This window comes from Semicossyphus pulcher, unplaced genomic scaffold (genome assembly GCF_022749685.1).
Source record: "Semicossyphus pulcher isolate SPU_LCO1_2020_fin unplaced genomic scaffold, fSemPul1.0.p SCAF_8, whole genome shotgun sequence".
NCBI classification, from domain to species: domain Eukaryota; kingdom Metazoa; phylum Chordata; class Actinopteri; order Labriformes; family Labridae; genus Semicossyphus; species Semicossyphus pulcher.
In genome coordinates, this window is record NW_027211759.1 from 2,344,608 (window position 1) to 2,369,032 (window position 24,425).

Sequence of the window (24,425 nt, forward strand, 5' to 3'; positions counted from 1 at the left end):
ACCGCCAGAAGCCCCGAGGTCAGAGGAGCCACAACATCGTATTTTATTTCAGTATGAGCAGCAAAGCTTTGTTCTGCTGCCTGTGTTCAGCGGTCCACTCCAGCCCCCAAGAATCATCATACTGACAAAACACTGCAGGATGGATCCTCGTCTGTAGCATCCTCTTATTATGGGATGTACGTGTTTTAAGCGCAGTTTTGTAGCCAGAGGCAGAGGTTGGAAAGCCAAGCTGAAGTCGCCTCTAAAGACAGCGTCGGTATTAAAACCCAGCAGCAGCCTGCCAGTCGCTCCTCGCCCTCTTGCGTCTTTGATTTATTTTCTGTGATATCTTTTACAATTTTCTTTGAAGTCAAACAGGAAGTGGTTGAAGAGCTTTAAAAAGAAAGCTTTAAAAACAGCGGGCCTGTGGTGGTCAGACGGGTGTTGAATGCGGGTCAGAGTAGAAGGTGACCGGCTGACTGGCGTGGCCAGTGGCTGGTTGCCAGCGCATCATGTCGGCCACACAGATGGTGCAGAGGAGGGAGAGTTTGTCCTCCGTGCAGCTGCAGCTGCAGCACAGCTTCATTACAACGAGGCTGCTCGAGAGAGAGCGAGTACAGCAGGAAGGAAACAGCATCACCGACTGTCTGACAGGTGAATTATGGGAACAGTAGTTTAAAATGGGGGAAAGTTATGGGGATGGATTCTTAAAGGTTGCTTAAGAGTCTCGAGGACGATCCAACGCAAAGTTGTTTTTGTATGCACGACTTTTGGATCTGGAAAACACAAACACGCCTGAAATGAAAATAGATTTAAACGTTTTTAAAACATGAAATATAAAGAAAGAACTGATTGTTCTTCTTTCATTGTTTGAAAGGTAAACTGTGTTCATTAAAAATGGTTTTAGCTTTTCGTTTTGGATCTAAGGATTTGTTTGCATTATCATGTCTACATGGACCAACAATAAAAACCAAAATAGAAAGAAAATGACTTGAAAAACGTCTCGATCATCTCGAAGATTTCAGGTGCGTTCTCTCTGGCAGCACCTTCGGCGATAAACGATGATTGTGGGAGCACACTTCTCAATTTCACCAGACCTGCGTTGCCTCATTCGGCCACAGATAGTGACTTAACAGACATTAATTTACATGAAAATCTTCGAGATCATCCCTTTAAATAGCCTTTAGGTTTACAGATTTTAAAGATAAAGCATTGAAGATATTAGAAATGAAGAACACAAATGTAGACGCTGTATTTGTACTGCGGCGATGAAAGGGTTAAAGCAGTAGTAACTCCAGCACCGTGAGTAATCTCTCTGCTCACGCTGAAACACAGGAGAGCAGATTTCAGCGAGTCCTGAGGGAAAACTGTGATCAGCTGACACTAAGTCACTCCCTCAGGACCAGCGTGAAAACACAATGCACTCTGGGAGTTTGTGGTGTGAAGCTTAGTTTATCTGGAACAAGGCCAGTCAGTAACACTTTCACAGGAGGGATAACGCCACAAACAAACCCAAAGATCGAGGCAGCAGCAGACAAGAAAACGCTGCATTCAACAAGGTTCAATGATTGTTTTGTCAGTGGAGTCTGGTGTCTTTGCAGAGAGCGATGTGACAGCTGTTTGTGGTTACAAAAGAACAAACAAATCTGCAACACAAAGGTCTATCTCCGTAGGGATCCTTTACGTAACAATCTGAGCCTGTCAGTGGAAAGAACAAGAACTTTTAGTGGACGCACTTTGATCCATCAAGGATTATGTTGCAGCCATTACAGCCTGTTTCACTGCTGCAGGATGAACACGTCTACAGCGACTGCAGCTGAGACACACGGGGCTCTCCTAAGTGTAATGTGAACCCATCCACGGCGTTGTAGACGCTCAGAGAAACAGCAGTTAGTGAGGACAAACAGGACGTTTGCTCAGAAGAGTGATTTTGAGTTCTATTGTTTAAATCTGCCTCATGAGGTTTCCTCAAACCTAAAACATCTACATTGGTGCTGAAACTTAAACCTCTTGTTCCGAAGACGAAAACCACAACACATGCGTCTGTGTGAGGACATTTTAACTTTTGCGTCAGTACGAGACGCAGAAAGGTGTCTTTGCTTCTGATTATAAAGCCAAAGTGTTCTAACAAAGCGTCCACATTTGACTACGACAATGAGAGAGTGTCGGGGTACACTTGTCAGTCGTCACACACCGACACTGTGCAGCAAACCAAAGAGATGTGGGACTGTGTCACAGATGATTTGATGGAAAGCCGAACCCCTATAATGGACACTGAGCAGACACCTACATATAACGGGGTTAAACCAGTTAACCAGCTCATATGTTAAGTATTCTCCTGCAGCAGGTGGCAGGTACAGCGAGCTGAGATCCAGTAACAGAAGTGGAGATACTTACGTCTCCGGTGGGATCTTCATCTGAGCCTGAGCTGTAATCCACAGGCAGAGAAATCCCAGAGAACCCAGGAGGGTCGTCCTTCCCGGCGTGCTGCCCTCCGTCCTGCGCCCAGCTCCCGACATTTCCCTTTAAGTTTTACAATCTTGAAAGAAATTTGACAAACTGATCAGCTCTGAAAGTTTGTAGGAAAAGGTTTCCTCATGGTGGCTAAAGGGAGAAGAAGATGTGGACAGTGACGAGGGGCTTGAGACCCTGAACGTTCTTCTTCACGTCCTGATAAAAGCGTCCCGCTGCAGGCATCTTCTTCATCCTCTTTAAGGAAACTTACAGGAGATTTTTCTTTACTTCAAAGTCGTTTCGTACAAACAGGCGAAGATGTTAAATCAAATTTGATGCATGAAAAAAGAAAATCTTCAAGAGAAAAGTTGGTGCTTCCCAGAGACTCCAAAGGAAAGCGTGAAGGAGAGAAGTCTCCTCTGCACCTGCTCCAGGTTCTCCGGGTTTCTAGAGTTCTTCTAGGTTTCCCCTCATGAAACCAGGACCAGTAAGTGGGTTAATTTCTCCACCTTGCAGACATTGAGGAGGGCATAAAGCCGGCTGTCTGCAGCAGATTTTGCAGCCTCCACTGTCACCCAATTTGCAACGTAATCCACTTGGATTAAAAACTGCTCTTCCCCATGGAGAGAGAGAGAGAGAGGGAGAGGGGGAGAGAGACGGGGAGGGAGGGAGGGAGGGGATTGGACGAGGGCTTGGTTTTTATCTAAGAGGATTAGAGCGATTTGTGGAGACTGACTCTCCTGTGACCAATCAGAGCGGCCGGAAGGAGAGAAAACCTGACATTTAGTTTGGCTGCTGAAAGAGAGAGAGAGACACAGTGATATGATGCCCTGACACACACACACACACACACACACAGACACACACAGACACACACAGACACACACACACACACACACACACACACACACACACACACAGACACACACACACACACACACACACACACACACACACACACACACACACACACAAAGATGAATTACTCATGGAGACACAGAAATAACAAACATTTGTATTCATTACAGCCCACTGGAGCCTGTGGGGGGATGCGACCTCCATGTCTGACTCTCAGAGGTGGGCTTCAGTGCCTGGCTCAGGGGCAGCCGCAGGTAAACATGTCATACCTGACATTTGAATAATGCCGTCCTTACATTAAACCACTTCTCAGGCTATTTCTTAGCGCAGACGACTTTCTAATGTCAGAATAAAATGCTGAGCTGAGACACGCTCCTGTCGTCTCAATCGTTTGCTTTACACTCAGTCTGAGTTGTCTAAGCCCAGCTCAGACAACCACAGTTTTATAATTCAGATTTAAGAATCAGATTGCATTACTCACATTACCAGAAAATATATTCCCCTCTCCAAACATGCACACACACCAACAGGTTTAAGAGTCACGAATAAAAGCCTTCCACCTTTGTGCAGACTTCGCTTACACTGGCTGGTTCTGATGTAATCATGCAGATGTTTCTGAATTATTTCAAAACATCATAAAAACCATTGTGGCGCCTTGATGAGTCTTGATGAGCCGTTCTGGAGGCTAAAGATTGGATCTGTAAACCTGCATATCAACAGATAATCTGGGCCGAACATCGGGATCAGCTAATCGTTGGTGCTCGATCGGATCGCATTTTCTCTCCTCTTCAGATTCCAGTAAAATCAAATACGTTAAATATTTTCAGACCTGTTTGGTCTCTGCTCATTCTAATAATCAAGCACAGAGATATTTATGTTGCCCTCCCAGGAAGGTAAGACAAGAATCGAGGGTAATATCAATGATTCAAATCCTCTCTGAATGTCCACAACAGTAACGAATCAAACAACTGCTGAATCAGCAGAACATACACATCTCTCACTTCCAGCGGTCAGCTCCCCTCTCATCCACACACTATAAATAATGGACGTAGCCTCCGTGACGTCACAACATTTCAAGTTCCTTCCTGAAGCTTCGAGCTCAGCACACCAGCTGCCGCCATGCTGGCTTTCTTGAGCCAGAAGTGACCGGATGAGAGGGTGGAGCAGGAGAGTGGGGAGGTGTTGGCAAACGCCAAGTTCTCAAAGCTACATACTCTAAATGTGTCACTGAGGCGGGGTCCACACTACAAGACAATCAATCATTTTGGGCCAGATTCCCTCCTTCAGACTAAAGTAACAGAGTCCTGATGGTCTGATGGTTCTAAAGATGATCTCTCAGATGTTCCTGTGGTGTGAGGGATGTTCCCCCGAGCTGCTCGAAAGAATGTTGTGGCCGCACCGATTTTAAATATTGAACATGTTCAATGTTTACGATCTAATATCCTGTTGTGTGGGGGGAACACCGAGGACAGCCGAGCACGCTCTCTGTGGATCGTCACGTGGAACCAACTGATAACCAATCAGGAAGCGAGCTGACTGAAGCAGGAAGCACAACAACCGCAGCCATGGCGACCAAAGCAAACGTGCAGCATAAAGTAACACGTACAGCCGGTGTTCGCGCCGTCTCCACCTCTTCATCCACAGTTTGTTCTATCATCTCCAACTCTTCCTGCCCGTCGTCCGCCATGTTTGTTTACTCTAAGTCTCGTTTGAGCGCCAGAGATTTAGTGAGATTTCCAGCTGTGAGAGTCGGACTCTGGTTGTTGGTGAATGAAAGTGTTAGTGTGTGGTGCTGTTTGGGTCAGATCGTTGCTCTCTACACACTACAGGAACTAAACTGTTCAGTGGATCAGTTTGTCGTCATGTGTGGCTCTCTCACATCTTAAACATCTGTTAAGATCTTCCACATCTCTCAGTGTGGACCGGGCTTTAAGCTAACCATCGTGTTCTCTACAGAAGGAGATGACTGAATCTGAAGTCCGGCCCTTTATCTAACAACAGCACCTGTCAGATCTCCTCATACTTTAAATTCAGAACTCAGAGTGCAGGTCTGGTGCAGCAGATTGAAGGTTTCACACTTCATTAATTATTGATCAGAGTCACAAGAATAACCCCCGAGTGATCAATACATCAGAGTGTCAGAGATCTGATCGCACACTGCATTATGCCACACACACAGAGTCCTCATGAGACTGACATGGAGCAGAGCACAATGTGACTTTATGTATTCATAAATCTGTTAAATCAGCCGAACAGGGAGGAAGAAATCAGAACTTTACTTTAAACACCTGTTCAAGCTCGGTGACAGACTCACTCTAAAACCTCTCACGAGCCAGCGGCTCCCTCTACTGTTCAATCACGCATCATGCAGCTGCTACCTGCAGTAACAGGATGAGAGGCTGCTGAGATGAAAGTGTTCACTGCCTCCTGGTGGACAAACGAGGTAATGGAGACACTCTGAATGAACAGACAGCAAACACGTTAACTAGTACTTTTATTGTCATTTATTCATATTATCTACTGTGTTGAACTACATAAACAAATATATATTCTGTTAAAATAACTAAGTTAGTTTATTCTACTAACTCAGCGGCTGTTCACATGGCAGAAATAAAACTTAACTTTTACAGAGGAAGTTGTATCTTTACCATAAAGCTGATACGAGAACAGCAGCTTTCTAGACCTTGCTTTGAGAGCCTTTATTTATGACTTTTAAGATTTAAAAACAGATTTCCTGTGCGACACATCCCACACACAGGAGGAACATGCAGGAGGAACATGTTGGTTTCCTGTGACAGATATCAGCAGTCCAATTGGAAAACGTCTTCTGCACATGTACTTGTGCATGATATCAGTTATGCAATCAGCACTGGAACCCTTCAATCAAGGATGTCTTTATTATCCCCGAGGGGCGATGTGTTTTACAGCCAGCAGAACCACACAGCAATCACACCAACAAGAAGAGAATAACAATGTATTCTACGATGTTATGCACACAACTGTGTTTTTTATCAAACATATTTGCATAAACTACTACTAGACATATGTAACATATGTATAATGTGCATATTTGTTTTTGCATCTTTACTGGTCAACTCTGCGATCATCAGTCGGCCTACAACCAACGACTGAATCCTCACAGCAGCACATTCTTCACCCTGACTTCTCAGAACCGTGTGTGTGCGTGTGTGCGTGTGTGTGTGTGTGTGTGTGTGTGTGTGTGTGTGTGTGAGCTGTAAGGTGCTGATGAGGTGGGTTCCAGGTACTCGGGGTGTCATGGAGGATCTGGTAACAGTGTGGTCTCAGTGTCAGAGCGGAGAGTAAATCACACAGTTTAGAGTGCTTCACTGACACACCCACACACCAAACCACTCTCTAACACACACACACACACACACACACACACACACACACACACACACACACACACACACACACACACACACACACACACACACACACACACACACACACACACAGAAGGTTAACCTGTGTTCACTGACTTTAGTTTAATTCAGGATTTCTCTGATGGACACCAACTAGTGGCGTTCTGTTTCAGCTGTGGAGCGCCTGTCCATAAACAGATGACAATAAACAGGCTGACAGGATGCTGAAATAACGACATCATGATGCAGGTTTGTAAAAAGTCTTAAGTCATGCTTCGTCAGGTCTGCCTGCAAGACGACAAGAAACTACTTTAAAAATGATCGTTTTTTGAATGGAGTTTGGTTTGAACATTTCTGAAGCACGTCAGGACACTGTCATGGGAATTTGTTGCTTGAGTTCAAAGCAAATGTAATAATAATGTTGATCAATCCTTTCAAAGTGACAAACAGCTTCTGAATGTTCCTTGTTAACGATCAGGACTCGCTCTCAGGTTGTGTAAGCGTCTTCTGCACATGCTCAGTTCACCTCCCTCCCCGCCCCCCTCTGTAGCAGTTGTACATAACTGTGACACCTGAGTTGTGTGACACGTAGTGTGACACACAGGATCATCATCAGAATTCATCTTGACACCCATCCCGGGGGTCAGAGGTCAGGTGGTGTCCACAGCGACATGCCAGTTACATAACCTCTTCCCGAACACACACACACACACACACACACACACACACACACACACACACACACACACACACTACTGATCCGTTTCACACTGATGTTCTGAGAGTTGTATTTTAACTGATGTTTGTTCTGAAGTGTTTACTGCAGTCTGACTGAGACAAACATGTTCAACAGAATGAAACACAAACAGCTTCGTCAGCTTCACACGAGTCAGTGCTGAGCTCACAGGGGCAGAAAGAAAAATGTTCCAGGCCGTAAACATGTTTGTATCAGCTGTAAAGTTGGACATTTTAACATGGGGCTCTATGGGGACTGACTCACTGATGGAGACAGCCTCAAGTGGACAAGAGAGGAACTGCAGCCTGAATTAGTCTGCGGTAAATCTTTATTTACAGATTCTGCATAGACATGTAGAATCTGGAGGCAGAGTCAGTACGGGAAGTGCTCCAATCACGTATCAGCAGGCTGCAGCGTGTGCAGGACAAACAGTCTGTGTGGAGACATCCGTAATGACATCCTGAGTCCCATCAGCGACATCTGCCAACGATTTATTGATCTCTATAAACAGACATCTGCAGCAAGTTCAGCTAACAATCTGTTTGAGATCAAAACAGAGCCTACCAGTGTTTAAATTTCCCGACCTCCTCGAATGCATCAGAAGTGATGGATCCGACTTTTTCTAATCTGCATCATGATGTTGTTATTTCAGCAAATTTAAGAGCCGTTAATTTAATCACAAGAAAATGTCTTCACCTGAGGACGTTTAGTGCGGTTCATCAGGATGGTTTGGGGACAGTGGGGGAGACACAAACTTGAACCCTGGTCTCTGCAGTATTCAGTGCTCTCTGAACGTGGATTTTCTCTGCTGCATCTCAACAGAGCAAACAGCTGCTGAGCTTTCAAAGTCCAGTCCATCATCCTCTGCCTCATGTTAACACACCAGCACACGCATGACCACTGCTGTGTGTGTCTTTGTGTGTGTGAGATATGGAGGGCTTAGCCGGGCTGGAGCACAACAATGGTCGTATTGAGGGGGACGGTGCCCCGCGTGGCCTGGCGTGGATGGAGGGTTATGGAGGGGTTTTGGGGGGGTTGATGGGGATGTTTTTTTGGGGGGGTTGTTATGCGTAGAGACCCTGAGCCCTGCAGCTGTCGCCTGGCACGCTCCGGCCTCGGGGAGAACCGACAGCTCACGTCAGTGCCAAGTGTCCTGGTGCGGCCGATGGCGGGGGCCTCTGTCATCGTGGGGCATCTGGAGGGGGGGTAAAGTAGGAGAGTGGGGGGGACGACCACCACTGCAACACCACCCGTGCTCCCCACAGCCGCCTCCCTCCCTCACCCCTGGGCTGCACGTCACCCAGCTGCTTCACCCTCTGATGCCCCGTTAAGACGGAACGTGTCACAGTTTGAGCGTCAAGCCGTTTATGCCGCTCACACGTGATCTGTCGTCGAATCAGTGCGTCAAAAACCAGCAGCTGTCAATCTCTCGCTTAAAGCAGGCGACTCAACAACCAGTGAGTTTACAGGAAACGCTTTGAAGCTCAGAGGACTCAACTTCCTCTGTCCGCGCTGTCCAAGACGCAGGAAACACCAGAACCTCTTTAACTACCTGTAAGAACACGAGCAACCTTTTTAAGCTGACGAGTCTCTTCAGATACAGACTCAACTTTGAAGTTAAAACATTGGACTTTGGAGGGTGTCACATGACAAAAAAGAGAAGACAGAAATGCAACCAACTGGTTTAAAGCATCACTGTGAAGAAATTTCTATCTGACAACGTAAGGGCCTGTGTCCACGAACGGCGTAAGCGCAAACACACCCTCTTTTGTTGCTGCACTCTCTGCTGAAAATAGTTTAACTTTTTGAACACTGCTGCGCTCGTCAATGTCACTTCTCCCTCACAATCAACTTCAAGAAGGGGCGGGACTTACGATATCTACTTTGTCAACAATAATGGCAGAAGAGAAACTTCAGAGACAACCCAGTCCGCCTAAATCATCCAGACGCCCCACTTGTCCCAGTCGGTGATATTCTCCCAGTTTTTTCCTCGCACGGTTTATCTCATGCTTATCGTTTTTAATGAGGGTACAATTTCCAGGTGTCGAGCTGCTGCTGCTGTCAGGACACACTTCCTTTCCATGTTTTCTTTCTGTAAAAATGTCCTTGAATAAAATATTAAACATACAGAGCGATTTTAAACAGACTTAACGGTCACTACTGAGGGGAAGCGGAAGTGCCGCCAGACAACTTTTGTAACCTAGCAACAGTTATAACCGGTGAGAAGCGCTCTGCCAGAGCAAATAACACCGTTAGAGGACACAGGCCCAAAAGAGGACGAGTTTCATGGACTGGGATTGAAGAGACACTTCATGCGGATCATCCTGCACCTTCCTGCACAAACTGTCCAGCTCTTCCATTACACACTTTTTATATAATATTGTTTAGCTTTCTTACTTTTCATTCTGCCTCCATGTTCATTGTTTTGCAGCCTTGCATCTCATCATTATCATCAGTTCGGTATATAATATGAAATACACCTGCAGTTGTTGTTGTTCTATGCAGCTTCAAAGTCTGTTGTTCTTCCAGCACCACCATCGTTTGAAATAGCTTGTAGCCTGGAAGAACCGCAAGCTATTAGCTGTAGCTTGGATGGCTAGTCTCTTCCTCTACTACTCCTGCAAATTAGCTACAAAATATAAACATTGAACACGGTATCCCAAAATATGAGTGCAGAGGATCTTGTGTGTGTTTTGGCAGACTCGATGTCATAGCTGTATTTCTAGGTGGATGGGTGGGCAGGTGAGGAACTTATTGCTTCAGTTTATTGTATTATCGTCAAAGCTGAATTGATATTCACATATGTATGTCCTGCAAAGCCATATCTTCTTTACAGCCCCTTTAACACATGCTCTGCACTGCATGTGTGAACGCAAACAGCCGACTTTCTGCAGACTTTGTCCTGCCAGCCTCCTGGTAAAATATCCACAAGAAGTCGGGGTGAGTCGATGTGTGAACGCAGCAGGTACAGGAACATTCAGGAACATTCACCGAGCGGGCGGGGTGATGGCGTCTATACCATGTGAGCGGTGTGAAACCAGAAGAGCGACACACAACAGGATGATTAAAAACATCCGAGGTTGAAGAAGAAGGATCGTTTACAAGACGACAGCAAAGACGTCTGCAGACTGGAGAGATGAAGAGAGTCAGGAGCTTCTGGCTGAAAGTCATAAAACAGGCTGACTGAAGGGTCACAATATAAATGGAATCAAATATATTAACATGTTAATGTTACACACTAAGGTAACGTTAAACCAGTAAACCATGAGCTCTGGGTCACTGTGCACCTACTCCTGTCCAGACTGGTTCCTGACTGGATATACCCTGCTCACACACACACGCACACACATGCACACACACACGCACACACACACACACACACACACACTGAGGTTTAAGATAAAAATAACTGTGGAGTCAGGTTGAGTCACATTTATTTGTGGGACAAATCACAGTGATGCAACAGTGAGTGTGTTCAAAAGCATCCTCCAGAAAATAAAAACATCAGGCAGCAAAAACGAAGCTATAAAGAGAGAATAAATGAAACCGCTGTGATACAGTGCAGTTGTTTGTCTTTTTAAGTGAGAGTTTAACACCAACCGAGCCGTAGAAGTGCTCCACTTGTGAGTCATAAAACATTTTCTGTAGGAAAAAACTAAAAAGACTTTAACTTTCCTTATGCCATGATAACAAGATGATTTTAAAAAACATGACGATAAGCACAGAAATATAAACAGAACGTTGGAAAAGGAAGAAACAGAAGGACCCTACGTGCACCACCTCTTCAGTAGATGTCCTGCTGCACATGCTCCTCGGCTTACTGGCTGATCCCTGCACAGATTACATCACTGTCGTCCGTATCGTGTTGCTCAAAAGTTGAAATATTCGCGGTGACATCTGTTCAATTAAAAGTCCCGGCCTCGTCGATCTGTGCCAAACCGCGAGTGCAGAGGTTTAAACTGCCGCCCTCCTCCTCCCGCTGCATCACGTCTTGTTCTCTGTTCTCGGCTCACAGTTGGTTTATTATTTATCTGCCGGCGTCGGGCCAACAGTTGCTCTTCAGCCTCTTGTCCTCTCTGAAGCTCTGAGCCGACACCTGGAGCTGTCACTTCACTGCTGCTGCTGCCTCGAACTCAGAGCCAGTCACCAAGAAAGCATGAGGAGCTGGAGTCCAAACTTTCTGTCTGTTAAGTCTAAGCCTGAGAAGTGCAAATCTCCCTTTACAGGTCTCGTCTGTGATGGTTCCTCGGGTCGACGTGGACATCCCCAAAAGCTGGAAAGTTCTTTACTGGGGTTTCCCATAACATTTACTGCGAACACAAGGATAAACTTTGGACATTTGGATTTCCGATGTGGTTCGATCCAACAGCAAGAATCAGTCTGTAGTTTTTGTGCTTGCATGTTTGGTAAACGCAGGAGCAGACGCCCTCTGCAACGCATTCATGGAGTCGTCGGTGAAGATAGTGGATGTCTTCTGTGACAGAACCTGTGGGACACGAGTCTCTGAGTTTTTTTGTGGTCTCTTCCTCTTCAAACAAAAGCACTCACTAATAAATCGATAAAACCACTGAACAAAGCAGTTTCAGTTTAAAAGTCTGAGTGTCTCTCCGATGCTCTTCAGTGGACACAGGATGTCCAGTGAGCTGCTGATTTCCTCCACAGAAAGACGTCATGTCAGCAGTTTCCCACAATCATCTTAATCATCAATAACCCTCAAATTCCACAGGATGCGTCTCCGGCGCGTTCCGTGTGCACCGCGACCTCCGGAGTCGATCTCGCCCATTCAAGTCAATGCTCTCCTGTTTTGGTTCCACGCGCACATATTAGTGCTGATCATTGACCTTCTTCCCCCCCGCCGCTACGCACACCGGCCTTTTTACTGTCTGTCTGTTTCAGACAAAGGTTGAGATTTACTTTTTCTTTCACTCTCTTGGGATCAACGCAGAAGTTACTCAGAGCTGATTCTGCTTTTGTTCTGCAAACTTGACCCCTGACAGCATTCAGGTCGGACTTTCTGTCCCGCCACAGCGACCAGTAAATGTGACATGTGGCGTTTGAGTGAAGGGAAAAAAAATGGTGACCAGAACAACAATTAATGTATACGGGCTTCTAATTGAGATCTGTGTTTAATTTGTCAAACATGCAGCCACACCCGGCGAGCAAAAGGGACTCAGTGTTGATTTGGGATCTGCGTTTATTTGAAGTTTTACGGTAGTTACGAATGTCCTCATTTAGCCAGGGACAGACCTGCAGTCTTACTGGCTGCTGTCACTATTTTTGCTGTGTATCGCCTTTTTTATCATTTATATCTAGTGAAAATATCCAACTTTTTTTTGTATCAGTATCAGCATAAATCTTTATCAATTTCCTGTGAAGTTTATCGATGCCTTAACTGGAGGTCCTTTTGCTCTTTGGGAAGTCTTGGGGGAGGTGTGTGTGTATGGAAAACCACCGTAAAAGAAAAGAATAATTTCACCCCCATCCAAAGAGGAAAAGGACACGAGGACGATTCAGGCAGCTTTCTGCAGAGTCGAGTCCTTCTGAAGTCCTGACCGAGGAGGAAAGGTCATTCCAGCTCTGACGATCTGATGAGTTTCAACATCCATAACTGAGCAGTTGTTCATCTGTTAAAGCTTAAACATCATCACAGAGACGCCAACACCTCTTCACCCCGTCTACCTGATCCTCATCTCAACCTCTGTAAAGCCTCCAAACAGACTGGCAGTAAAGATCGAGGGCCTCCATCAAACCGCGGCCACTGGCCCACCGGCTCCCTGTGCGGTCCCTGTAAACTCGTGCCACTTGCCTTTCGCGTAAAAACACTTGTTAAAGAGCCCGTTACGTTCGGACGGCGTGGCGCTCAGAGAAAACAACACCTCACAAACACACACACGCTTACAATCACACACACACACAGATGGTTTTCCACTTCTGAAGCTGGCCCTCGATAAACAAATCCCCCCCGAAAACAACGACGCCCAGATGCAGTTTCATTCACCTGTTAAAGGAAGCGCAGGGTCGTGTTGTGTTACAGTCGGGTCACAAACTGTCCTCACATCTTCACTAAAGACCACAGAGGCTCTTCTTCTGTGGTGTTTTATTTTAACAGAAGCCAAAGGAGTGTGGAGGTTTATGAGCAACGAGGAGAGGCCGACGTGTGTGTGGTTTTGATTGCATGCCCGCTAACCGCAGTGTAAGTCTGCACCCACATGTTGTTTGTCCTCCTCTCTGTGTTTTTACAGCAGGTAGGAAACTGAGTCAGAGGACAGTTACTCAGCGCAGAGCTCAGAGGGGATGATTCACTTTCACACTTAAAATGTTTCTTGTGTTTGTCAGAAACTCTGAATGTGAAAAACAGACTGAAAGTATGTTTGATATTTGGCCACACGCAGGCCTGATGTATCCGTCTACTGCAGGGCGAAAAATATCACGTTCATTTAATCACAATATATATTCTGATAAAGCTGCCAGTTTTAGGAGAATCCTCACAAAACCAGGTGTGTGAATAAAGCAGAGCGTTCATGAATTAAACTTTAGAATACAAGCTGTGTCCCAACTCAGGGGCTGCATCTTTTGAAGGACGTATCTGAAGGCCGATTACATCACAGTGGTGCCTCAGAGTCTCATTTTGAAGGCTCCTTCAGATGCGGCCTCCTTTCCTCGGGCCACGAAGGATCCATCGGGTGCATCCTTTGTGGCCCAACGTATCCCGAGATTCATTGCGCACCAATTCAAACGAGATGGAGGACTCATGGACGGCCGAGGAAACACTTTAAATGTAAAAGTTTTTGGTTTCAACTCAATCAAATATCTAGAGATTCAAATGTGTAAAAATAACTAAAGGGGCCTTGAAACTTCAAATTATCTTTAGGGTAAGTTATGTGACGTTAGTTATGATAGCAAGTTAGCTTGCTAGCTACCTGTTGCTAGGCAACCGGAGCCACGTTTGGTGACGCAAGGGTAAGGGCGGGAACAGCTGGTGACGCAAACAGGAAATCTTCCGTAGACCAGAACGTCTCATTTCAGCTCGGCCTCAGCGTCGAAACAGACCACGAATAAGTCATCCTCCGTAGACCGCCTCCCTCCAAAGACGAAGCCCCTGAACTGAGACACAGCTAAAGTTTATCAGTATTTTAAGCTACTATTACCAAGGATGTATTCTTATTGATTACTGAACCTCTCTGCTCTGGTTGTCACTGCCCATGCTCAGCAGAAGGTGTTGGCCGTTATTCAACATAACATACTGAATGTGATCTTCACTATATTAAGCTCCCGAGTGAACTTACCATAAGCCTCCATAAGTCCATGATCGCTTAATTTGACACAGTGACAACAGGAACAAAGGCTCCATTAGATTTGAGTGTAAATTTAGAAGTGAATTCAGGTCGTCTCTGAGGGAAATGAGCCCTAACCCTGGCATTGTTAGTGCAGCACTACATATTTTTAAGTCAGCAGGAAAAACAAAGGAGATGCTAAGAAAAAGAGGAAAGTCTGAATCAACTGTGACCTTTCCATCAGAGGTCAGAGGTCAGGGTTCACTTCCAGAAGAACAAACACAAACCAAATCGAGCTTTAAACCCCTGGCACGGCCTCGGCCTCCCGCTCTGCCGCTTCAAACTATCAATGAAGGGATTCCATCTTGGCACGACGCTGCCATTCTGCAGACTGAGCCGACGATTAACACACAAGAGGCTCTCAGAGCGGCAGAAATCCCCTCTCTGCCGCGCGGTGTCCTGTTACCCACCACAATTTTCAGGGGTTTTAGCGTCTTCCTGTGGAAATCAATATATTCTCTGTGGTAAAAAATGATTCACGGTGAAGGTCTGACCAAAGCCAATCCTGAGCTGTGCGGCCCCCCGCTGCTCATCCACGTCCCGTCCAACCCCCCGAACCTCTCAGACAAACGTTAACATTTCCCAGTACAGATGTGGAACTATCTGAGATTGGTCAAAAGGTATAACGGTAATCCAAAAGAGGAAGTGAAGTCACCACAGAGGTAAACAAGGATCAACATGTTCAGTCTTGATATATTTAGAATTTAGTCTAAAAATGTTAGCGACCTGTTTCCATCGATTGACCATTTTTTGAGACGAATCTCGACACAAAGGAAGCGTTGAGAAATTATTTCACAAATATATTTTTTAATTTACTTTGTTTGTATTTGTGTTTCAGAAAACTCCCTTCACTTTTTGTCTAAACCACTGACTGTATAAAAAGATGGACGACACGTCTCCTCCTCCTCTTGTTGTACATAAGAGAAGCCTAAACCCCCCCGGAGCGGGCGCTGCCATCTTGCTCATCTGTATCCAGAGTGTGTGCAGTAGAGGTCGGCTGGTGGAGCCACAGTATCGACGTGACGTCCCGCCCCTTCCTCTACCCGACATACACCTTTACCTTGTGTCCTTGGCGTGTTGGAGCCCTCAGGTGTCCTTGGCGTGTTGGAGCCCTCAGGTGTCCTTGTCGTGTTGGAGCCCTCAGGTGTCCTTGGCGTGTTGGAGCCCTCAGGTGTCCTTGGCATGTTGGAGCCCTCAGGTGTCCTTGGCGTGTTGGAGCCCTCAGGTGGGCTCAGTCTGCAGCAGAACAGCTTCTTGTGTCGGTCTGAAGCAGATATTCACGCTGATGGAAAGTTCAATGACTGTAGTGTTAGTGTTAGTTACGTCTCCTCTCGCCGTTCCTCCTCTACTCTGCTACTCGGGAACAGAACGCTGCAGGAGCCCCATTTGTCAACAGAGCTGTCAATCATGAGGCCACACCCCCTTTTCATAGCATCAAATAACTAATTAAAAGTAAACTTGTCAGAAAAATGAACACTTGGACATAAATTAGCATGATAAGAACTAACTATAATGACAGAAACCATGTTTGAGAAAAATGTATTTGACGTGTATTTTGATTTTATAGTTTGACTCATGTCCCATCTGTTAACATGGAGGAGGCGGGCTTTATGAGCTATACTGCAGCCAGTCAGCAGGGGGCGACAGTTTGTGAGATTGTCTGGTCTTTTCTGATCACTTTGGTAAAAGATAAAATAACTTTCAAGTCCTGCAAGAGACAGTAAAAGTTTAGATCTTGGTCCAGGATCTGAAGGACCTCTAACTGCACAGGGTTAACATGTCCCAGGAGACGCACACACACACACTCACACACACACACACACACACACTTCACCAGCCTAATCCCCCAAAGCAGCAGCTTTAGTGTAATTCACGCCGCAGCTGTCCACTGCTGGAAGAATCGAGAAATTGTCCTGCACATGTTCAGCTGCAGGAACAAATGTCACGGAGCGCCGCAAATGAAAAGTCAAGATGGACTCCTGAAACACACACACAAACACGCACACACACACACACACACACAGTACAAACATACACACACACACACACAGTACAAACATACACATGCCAGCGATTGCATGATGTGTAGTCAGGGAGGAGGGCAGGTGGAGGCTGCCAGGGGTTTTATTGCATAGAGCCGTGTGTGTGTGTGTGTGTGTGTGTGTGTGTGTGTGCGTGTGTGTGTGTGTGTGTGTGTGTGTGTGTGAGACGGGGTTGATGAGGTCGTGTGGCATGTAGTAAGTTGACACTGAAGGCTCAGGTCACATGACTAAATGAGTTATGTCCAATCAAATGAATGGATTTGAATTTATGAAGCATATTTTAACCACTGAACTTAAAGCTGTAGTTTGTACAGTTTGTAAAGCTTTAGGCCGAGTGGCTCGGTGAAAGAGTGCAAATCACAGTTCTTTAAACCTGCATTATTTCTTACTGCCAGCAGGGGGCGACTGCACTACTTTCAGCATGAATTATAAATCAGTAAAAACTCTCCTAATGAGTTTCTGGTCTTATAAAAAGGCCAGCTGTCTCATGGTTAAGCTGTAGTTGTGTTCAGGCGTAGCAAAGCGCTCCTTACCGGACATTTATATTCAGGCATAATCATGGACAGCTTATGAGGACACACCTTTCAGTTGGGGCCTTCATGGTGTAGTGTGCCATGTGCTCCTGAATGTTCCTGAGTTTGGAAAATGTCGCAGCCCTACTCACCCTCTTGTGATTAAACCACAGAAAGGAGTGCAACATAAACATTATTGTCCTTGGCATCATGCACATTAAGACTTTAACATTAAACGTCACATGGTCATTTACCTGAAACCAGTTCATTCTGAATTTGTGCATTGGCTGGCACACTAGTGGAGACACTATACTTTATGAGTATCGGAGGCCGATACAGTGACAGATACTGACACTGATATCGGTATTGGAACAACTGCATCAAAGAGCTTCCATTGATCTCTCATGTCGGCTGTGTTACTCTGTCAGTCAGTCACAGAACAGGTGGTATTTAAAAGTTGATTGTATAAAGTCAGACTACAGCCTCATCTAAAAGGCTCATGTGTGTATTTTCCAACATGGCCACTGAGGACTATAGGAAGACTTCTGCAAGTCTTAATCGCTCTGGTTCCTTCCGCTGCTAAAACTGTGTCAACTCCAGATACTGTGAGCGATATCTGGGAAGAGACTCGCAGGACAACATGACATGTGTTTTCATGATTCTCCTGTTTCCCTGCTGGAGAGTCTTTTTGGATAAAGAGAGTCAGCGAAATGCCTCGAATGTAAAATGAGAGAGCACGTCGTATCAGAGCCAATGCTCAGCGTCACAAATCATCTGTCTGAGAGGCGTTTAGGTGCCACTCGTTCAGCAGGACGCTGGCGCGTTTGTGTAGTATGATGTTGCCAAAATGCCAGAAATAGTTTGTCTAGTTGGTAAAAGTGTTGACCTTTAAAAAGGACCCGTGTTGCTGCTTTTAAACCGAGGAAGGTGCTGAGAGCTTTCGGGATAAACTATTTCCTTTCTTTGGATTTTACACTATTTTTAAACCCCTGCAACAGCTGATTGACAGAACGGAAAAGGAATTAAATCCATCCTATAATTAATTTCAAGAATGAAGAAGAGGAAGTTGAAGAGGAAATATCACTGCAAAGAAGTATTGCTTCTTTTAGACCATGGAAAAATGAGTTTGGCTTGGATTCTGCCATAAGAATAAAACAATACTAAACAAATTATAGTAAATAAATAGTAAATAAGAATTAAATAAAGACAAAATGAAATATATCAAGTTAATTAAAGATAACATACGTACAGTTCATATAATGTTGATTGTTCTTTTGGTTAGGTAGTGTTTAATGCAACATCGAGATGTCCCGACATTTAGTCTCCAGTGCAGCTCAAGCTCAAAAACACTGGATCCTACGTTTCCCATAATTCTCTGAACATGCTAATATCTCTAAAACCTCTAAAAAAGGGGGGCATTATGATTGGTGCAGACCAAATTGTCTCTGGATGCTACATCCAGTCAGAGCAACTACACATATTACATAACATTGGCTGCTAGGCTAGTTAGCTACAAACTGCAGTTCCTCTCTTGTCCACTTGAGGTTTCCTCCAGCAGTGAGTCAGTCCCCATAGAGCCCCATGTTAAACTTTACAGCAGAAATAAACATGTTTACAGCATTGTGTAAAAAACCACCACAAAAAGAATCTCCTCTGTGGGAAAGTTAAACTAGCTCATTCACGAACCAACCCCTCACTCCCCTCCAGCTCCACCCTCTCATCCAAATATGGTCACTTCTGGCTCCAGAAAACCAACATGGTGGCCAAATCCCAAACTCGATGCTTCATTTTAGCGGTTGAGAAACCAATGGGTGGCGTCATGGTGGCTCGTCCATTAACGTTACAGTCTATACACATCCAACACGTATGGCTTCAAGTTCAACATAATACAGAGATGATCTTGATTGTTCACAAACATGCCTGAACAGCTCTGCTCTGTACAGGAAGTCATTGTTTCAAACTTGCCCCATGTAAGACCTCTGACCTGAATCAGGTCGGATGGAAATCTGTCTGTACAGGAGGAGGTTCAGATGCATCGGCCAGAGCAAACACACATTAGCTCACAGGATAAGTTAACTGAGAACAAGATTGATGGAAAATAAATGTTATGTACTGTATGTGTTTGAAGGAAAATGATTTATATAAAGACATTTTCATCATGACTCTCAAATGATCTTAATCAGACAAAACTTCTGGTGACAATAAAACAAATTAAAGTAAGTAAATGTCCAGATCTAAAACTCACATCCAAACAAGTGGATTGATTATTGTTTTATTGTTAGGTAGTTTTCTCATTTATAATAGTGTATAAATCCATTTAAATCTTTCTCTAGCTGTTCACTAAAGAAAACTAAACTAAACCTGCAACATTTTGTAATATGTTATTAGATGGATATTTAGTGTTTGAAAGAGGCAGCTCCAGTCCAGTGGAAGATTCTGGACCCCCTCCCCCTTCTCGTCGTGCTCTGCGTGCTCAACATGATCTTGTGGATTCATCAGGCCGGTCCTGACGCATGCTGTCCTGTAAAGACACACCCAGAGAAAGGTCTCATGCCCTGGGCACGGGCAGCCTGGCCCTCAGTGACGCTTCGGACTAAAATAGTGTCATAAAGTCATCCATCAAACAAGTGGGCCAAGGGTCAGCAATGAGCAAGCCGCCGAGGGGAACCACAGAGAACATCCCAGAATACTCCTGAATTCACACCGCACAATATTTAGACTGTAAAGTGTTTTTCCTCCCGTCGGTCCTGCTTTCTTTTTCAGACCGAGTCTGTAAAGGTCGGAGAGTCTGCAGGTACAGAATTAAACTACTTTATGTCTCCGTCTACATTTGTCAGGACTGTATGTAAGCATGCAAAGATCACTTTAGAGCTCTTCTTTGAGGTGCATTCGAGGACACTCTGATATCTGAAAATTAGTAGCTGCCCTTTAAAAGAAGCCGTGTGCAAATGTCAGAAACCCAGAACACGTGACTTTGGTTGTTTATTGCGTTAGAGAGAGACCGACTGTCATAACTCAAGTATCGCTGGGTCATTGAATGCATCAGTGCAATACTTTTTAAATGGAGCGTGCTCACAAATGCTTCACATCACGATGATAATGTAAAAGGAAAAGAAAGTATGTTGCCTTTGATCTATTATGAATGAAAATAACCTAGAAAAGAGAAATTAAAAGGACTAAACAAAGTCCACATAGTGAAACCCGCCAAAGTAAAAGACTCTCATCACCATGATGTCACTCGGTTTATGTCAGTGTGCTATAAAAATCTTCTCACAGATTTTAATCCAGTGTTGGACACATGCTATTTCTGGAGATGTGTTCAAGCCCTCTGAAAGCTGATGTACCTCCTCTGAGCAGCAAACATGACAAAAAGAAATTGGACACTTGAATTTTAGTGAGACCTTCTTTTAGTCTCTGTTTACAACTGTAATATTTAAGTGATCTAAACTTTAAAGTTTGCCCCCTTTTATCATTTTCCCAGCCTTCTCTCCTGTATGTGTTTCTCTACTTGTTTCTTCTGTACCCCTGCACCACCCCAAGCTCAGTTTTATTCATTGTCCGCCAACAAAATGTAGCTAGCGAGCGGTCACCTGCTGACAAGTTACCGGCTGGTGTTTGCAGACTAAATGTTGATGGATTGTGTAAGCTAAAACTGAAACCACCTACGTGTGTTTCCATCAGGTAAACTCAAATCTCTGAACCCATCCGTCATCTTCTGACAACGATATATTGCCTGTGAGTGACAGGCACTTTTAGGAGGCTTCCAGTGAAGCCAGCGGTTAGCGATAAAGGACTTCCAGCTAAGACTTCCTTTTCCGTGCGTTGCATTGTTTACAGTCCGACCAGCAACTTGAAAAGTGAGAATGGAGTTGAATTTGAGAGACGAGGACCTCCTGTGTCCGTTTTCCCCTGCAGCAGAGACATTAAGGCCTCTAGCTTAAGGATTGGTAAGTGACAACACCATCCCTTAGGCTGTCATGGCTGACGCGCCTCTTCAATGTCGCACAGAGGTTGGGGACAATGCCTCTTGAATGGCAGACTGGGGCGGTGGTTCCCATCTTTAAAAAGGGGGACTGGAGGTGTCCTAACTATCGGGGTATCGCACACTTCTGAGGCTTCAGGGGAAAGATTATTCCAGGGTGCTGGAAAGGAGGCCCCAACTAATCGTCAAACCTCCGATGCTAGAGGAGCAATGCAGATTCTGACCTGGCAGTGAAACAGTGGACCGACTCTTTACCATTGCAGGGCAGCTTGGGGGGGCGTGGGAGTTTGCTCATCCACGCTACATGTGTTTTGTGGACTTGCAGAAGGCCGAAAATCATGTCAGCTGGGGGGTCCTGTGGGTGGCTCAGCGGGTATATGGGGTACTGGGCATCCTCGACACAAAGTCAGACACATTCCCGTTCAGGGTTCTTCCCCGTCACCGATTCGATGTGTGATTTTCATGGACGGGATCTCAAGGCGACGGCGGGGGGACCACCTCACTACTGAAAAATGTAGTGAGTAACGCTGCCCGACACTGCATTCAGGTCCGCCTTAACATATTGGACATGCATACACTTTAAGACAAGTGGGATTACTGCTAAACACAGAGCTCCAACTCAGCTTCACTGTGTGAGAAAAAGTCCAGTCTGTCTTTAATCTTTTTAGACGTAGAGAGAGATGGAGAGAGCGAGAGAGACAGAGAGAGAGACAGAGAGAGAGACAGAGAGAGGGAGGGATGGAGAGAGCGAGACAGAGAGAGGGAGAAGGTCCAAACACTTCAGTCTGAGCTTAAAGTCGGCCCAGTGTGAGAAAAGCCTCCCTGTGTGTCTGTACAGCCAGACAAAGATCAGACACGTCTGGTCTGAAACTGATCTCTGCTCTGAACCCAAAACAAAATGAAAACAAAACAAATCAGGACCCTCTTCCCAGGCTCCGCTCCATTCATATTCAGCCCATAAGAAAATAACAAACCTATTAGTGCTGATCATCAACCATAAATATCAAACAATCGGCCGGCCCAGATGGGGAGGATTATGTCGCCTTAAAGTCATTACCATCACATCCTCTCCTTAAGCTTCCAATTCCCCCTCTCAGCTGCATTGTAATACCCGCCTCGGATCACTTTCCCGTATTAAACTCACTGTTTGCCGATGAGCTTATTAATGCTTTTGTTTCGGCGTGCCAAAACAAATGCCCTCCGCTCTGAAAGATAAAAGTCCGGAGCGTGATCTGCTCAGAACGCAGTGGAAACCAGCAGAACGTGGCTCTTTGGGTTTCTTCCTAGGTGGCGGTGGGTTGTTTTTTCTCCACGCCTGGCTCCTTTGAAGTGAGGACAGTGCATGTTTCACGACGAAAGTGGCTGTCAGAAGTCGGGCCGGGCTTATAACAGGCCGAAACCTGAGAGCAGAGAGGGGCTTAGGCTTCCCCCGCCAGAGTTTTGATATCAATTAGATTTGAGGTCACCTGATACGGCGAGGGCCTGGCGCTGAACATCTGCACGGGATAATGAGAGGAGGAGGAAGAGGAGGAGGAGGGCCTCTAACCGTGCTGTGGTACCTAGGCACCGCTGAAACATCAGGATCACAAGATCTATTCTCACAGAGCCGCAAATAAACCCTCAGTAAGCATTTCACTGCAGCAGACACACAAGAAGCCAGCTAGGGCTGCAGATAATGATGATATTCATTGTTATAATCTGCAAATCAACTTCACAAGTAATCGATGAATCAATTTCTATATAAAATGTCATAAAATAAACAGAGCAATGCTTTCAGTTCCATGTTGTGCTACATTCAGGATAAAGTAGGCTCCACACTTTGCATCAAACTAGGCTGAAAATTGGTCTGTGGGAGTTGGTGGTGGATAGGGTGTCTCTGTGCAGCGTCTCTGTTCTGGATGTCTGACGTGACGCTGGAGGACGGGGAGCAGCTCGTTCTTCCTCTCGGCCTTCACACACTCATCATGCTGCACTTTGTTCTTTCAGCTGCTTCAACAAGTTAGTCGTGTTGCTTTGCGGCGCAGACGCAGGTTTCATGAACTCTCTGCTGATTATTGTTTCTTCTTAACATCACTTAAACCTGAAACACCTCCAAACAAGCGCTGATGAGCCGCTTCAGGGGACCAGCTCTTCGTCTTCTGTTCAGACGTTTGACTTTAGTTTCCCCGACCGTCTCTGTTGTTTCCTCTTCCTCCCTAAACTGCTGCTGCGAGGTCGGCGCTCATCACATGACATGCCAGCTCCCCCAAAAGAGAAGCCCAAACCTCTCCATCGCCCCCTGGGGGAGGGGCTGTTAGTTTAGAGCTTGATTTGATGTGCGACAGAGTTCTCTACGGGCGGAGCATTTTAAACGTCAACATTAGCGTCAATCATGTTTATTTAATCATGGGAAGACAAAATCGTGATCAGGATTAATACTGGATTTATAACTGAAACAAAAACAAAATATTGGCATATCTTTCAAATGACTCATCAGTTTTTTCAACTAAAAGTTGCAGCTTTTAAACAAACCAGCAACATTAATTATAAAAGGACAGACTAAGTATCAGAGACGCTCTGGACTAAAATAGTAAAATGAAATCACTGAAACATGTTGTAGCGTACCCTGTGTACTCACTAACACGAAGTGTATTAATCGGTGGCTATATTTCTTCAAGGCGGCCCTCCTAACTCCCCAACAAACAAATACAATCCTGTATAGAATCAGTCTGACAATAGATAATATAAATCTGAGTGATGACATGCAGCCGTGCGTCATCTGTTCACACTCTGCTGGTGAACGTCTCACAGCTGGATGCTAACAAGATGCTGAGAGACCGACAGAGCAGAGGACTACTTCTCCCAGCAGCCACCAGGACAATCACACACACTGTGTAACAGAAAATCGTCACAACAGTGGAAAGCAATGGAAACACTTCTACCAATAAAGGTTTATTGTATTTGAAGACTGTTATTGTTATTGGTTGCCTCTATGAGTTTTTATCAGCTCAAAAGTTAAACAGTAAAATAAGAACTGCCCGTGTAAGGCGAGTCCTTGGAGGCCTCTTGCTGAGTGCAGCAGAGTGTCGAGCCACTTTTAAGGTTCACTGAAAAGGTTAAGAGACGAGCCGAGGCCGGATGAAACAGGAAGTGCTGCTCTCTG

General features: G+C 45.3%; 1 protein-coding gene across 1 annotated transcript in view; it reads right to left on the minus strand.

The window, feature by feature from the left end:
* The window catches only part of LOC138612619 (voltage-dependent calcium channel subunit alpha-2/delta-4-like), a 58,953-nt gene extending 56,455 nt beyond the window's left edge, over positions 1 to 2,498 (minus strand). Inside the window, exon 1 of the mRNA XM_069685980.1 lies at positions 2,377 to 2,498. Within this exon, the coding sequence (XP_069542081.1) occupies positions 2,377 to 2,498 (122 nt within the window). The remainder of the gene's footprint in view (positions 1 to 2,376) is intronic.
* Between the last annotated feature and the right edge of the window lie 21,927 nt (positions 2,499 to 24,425).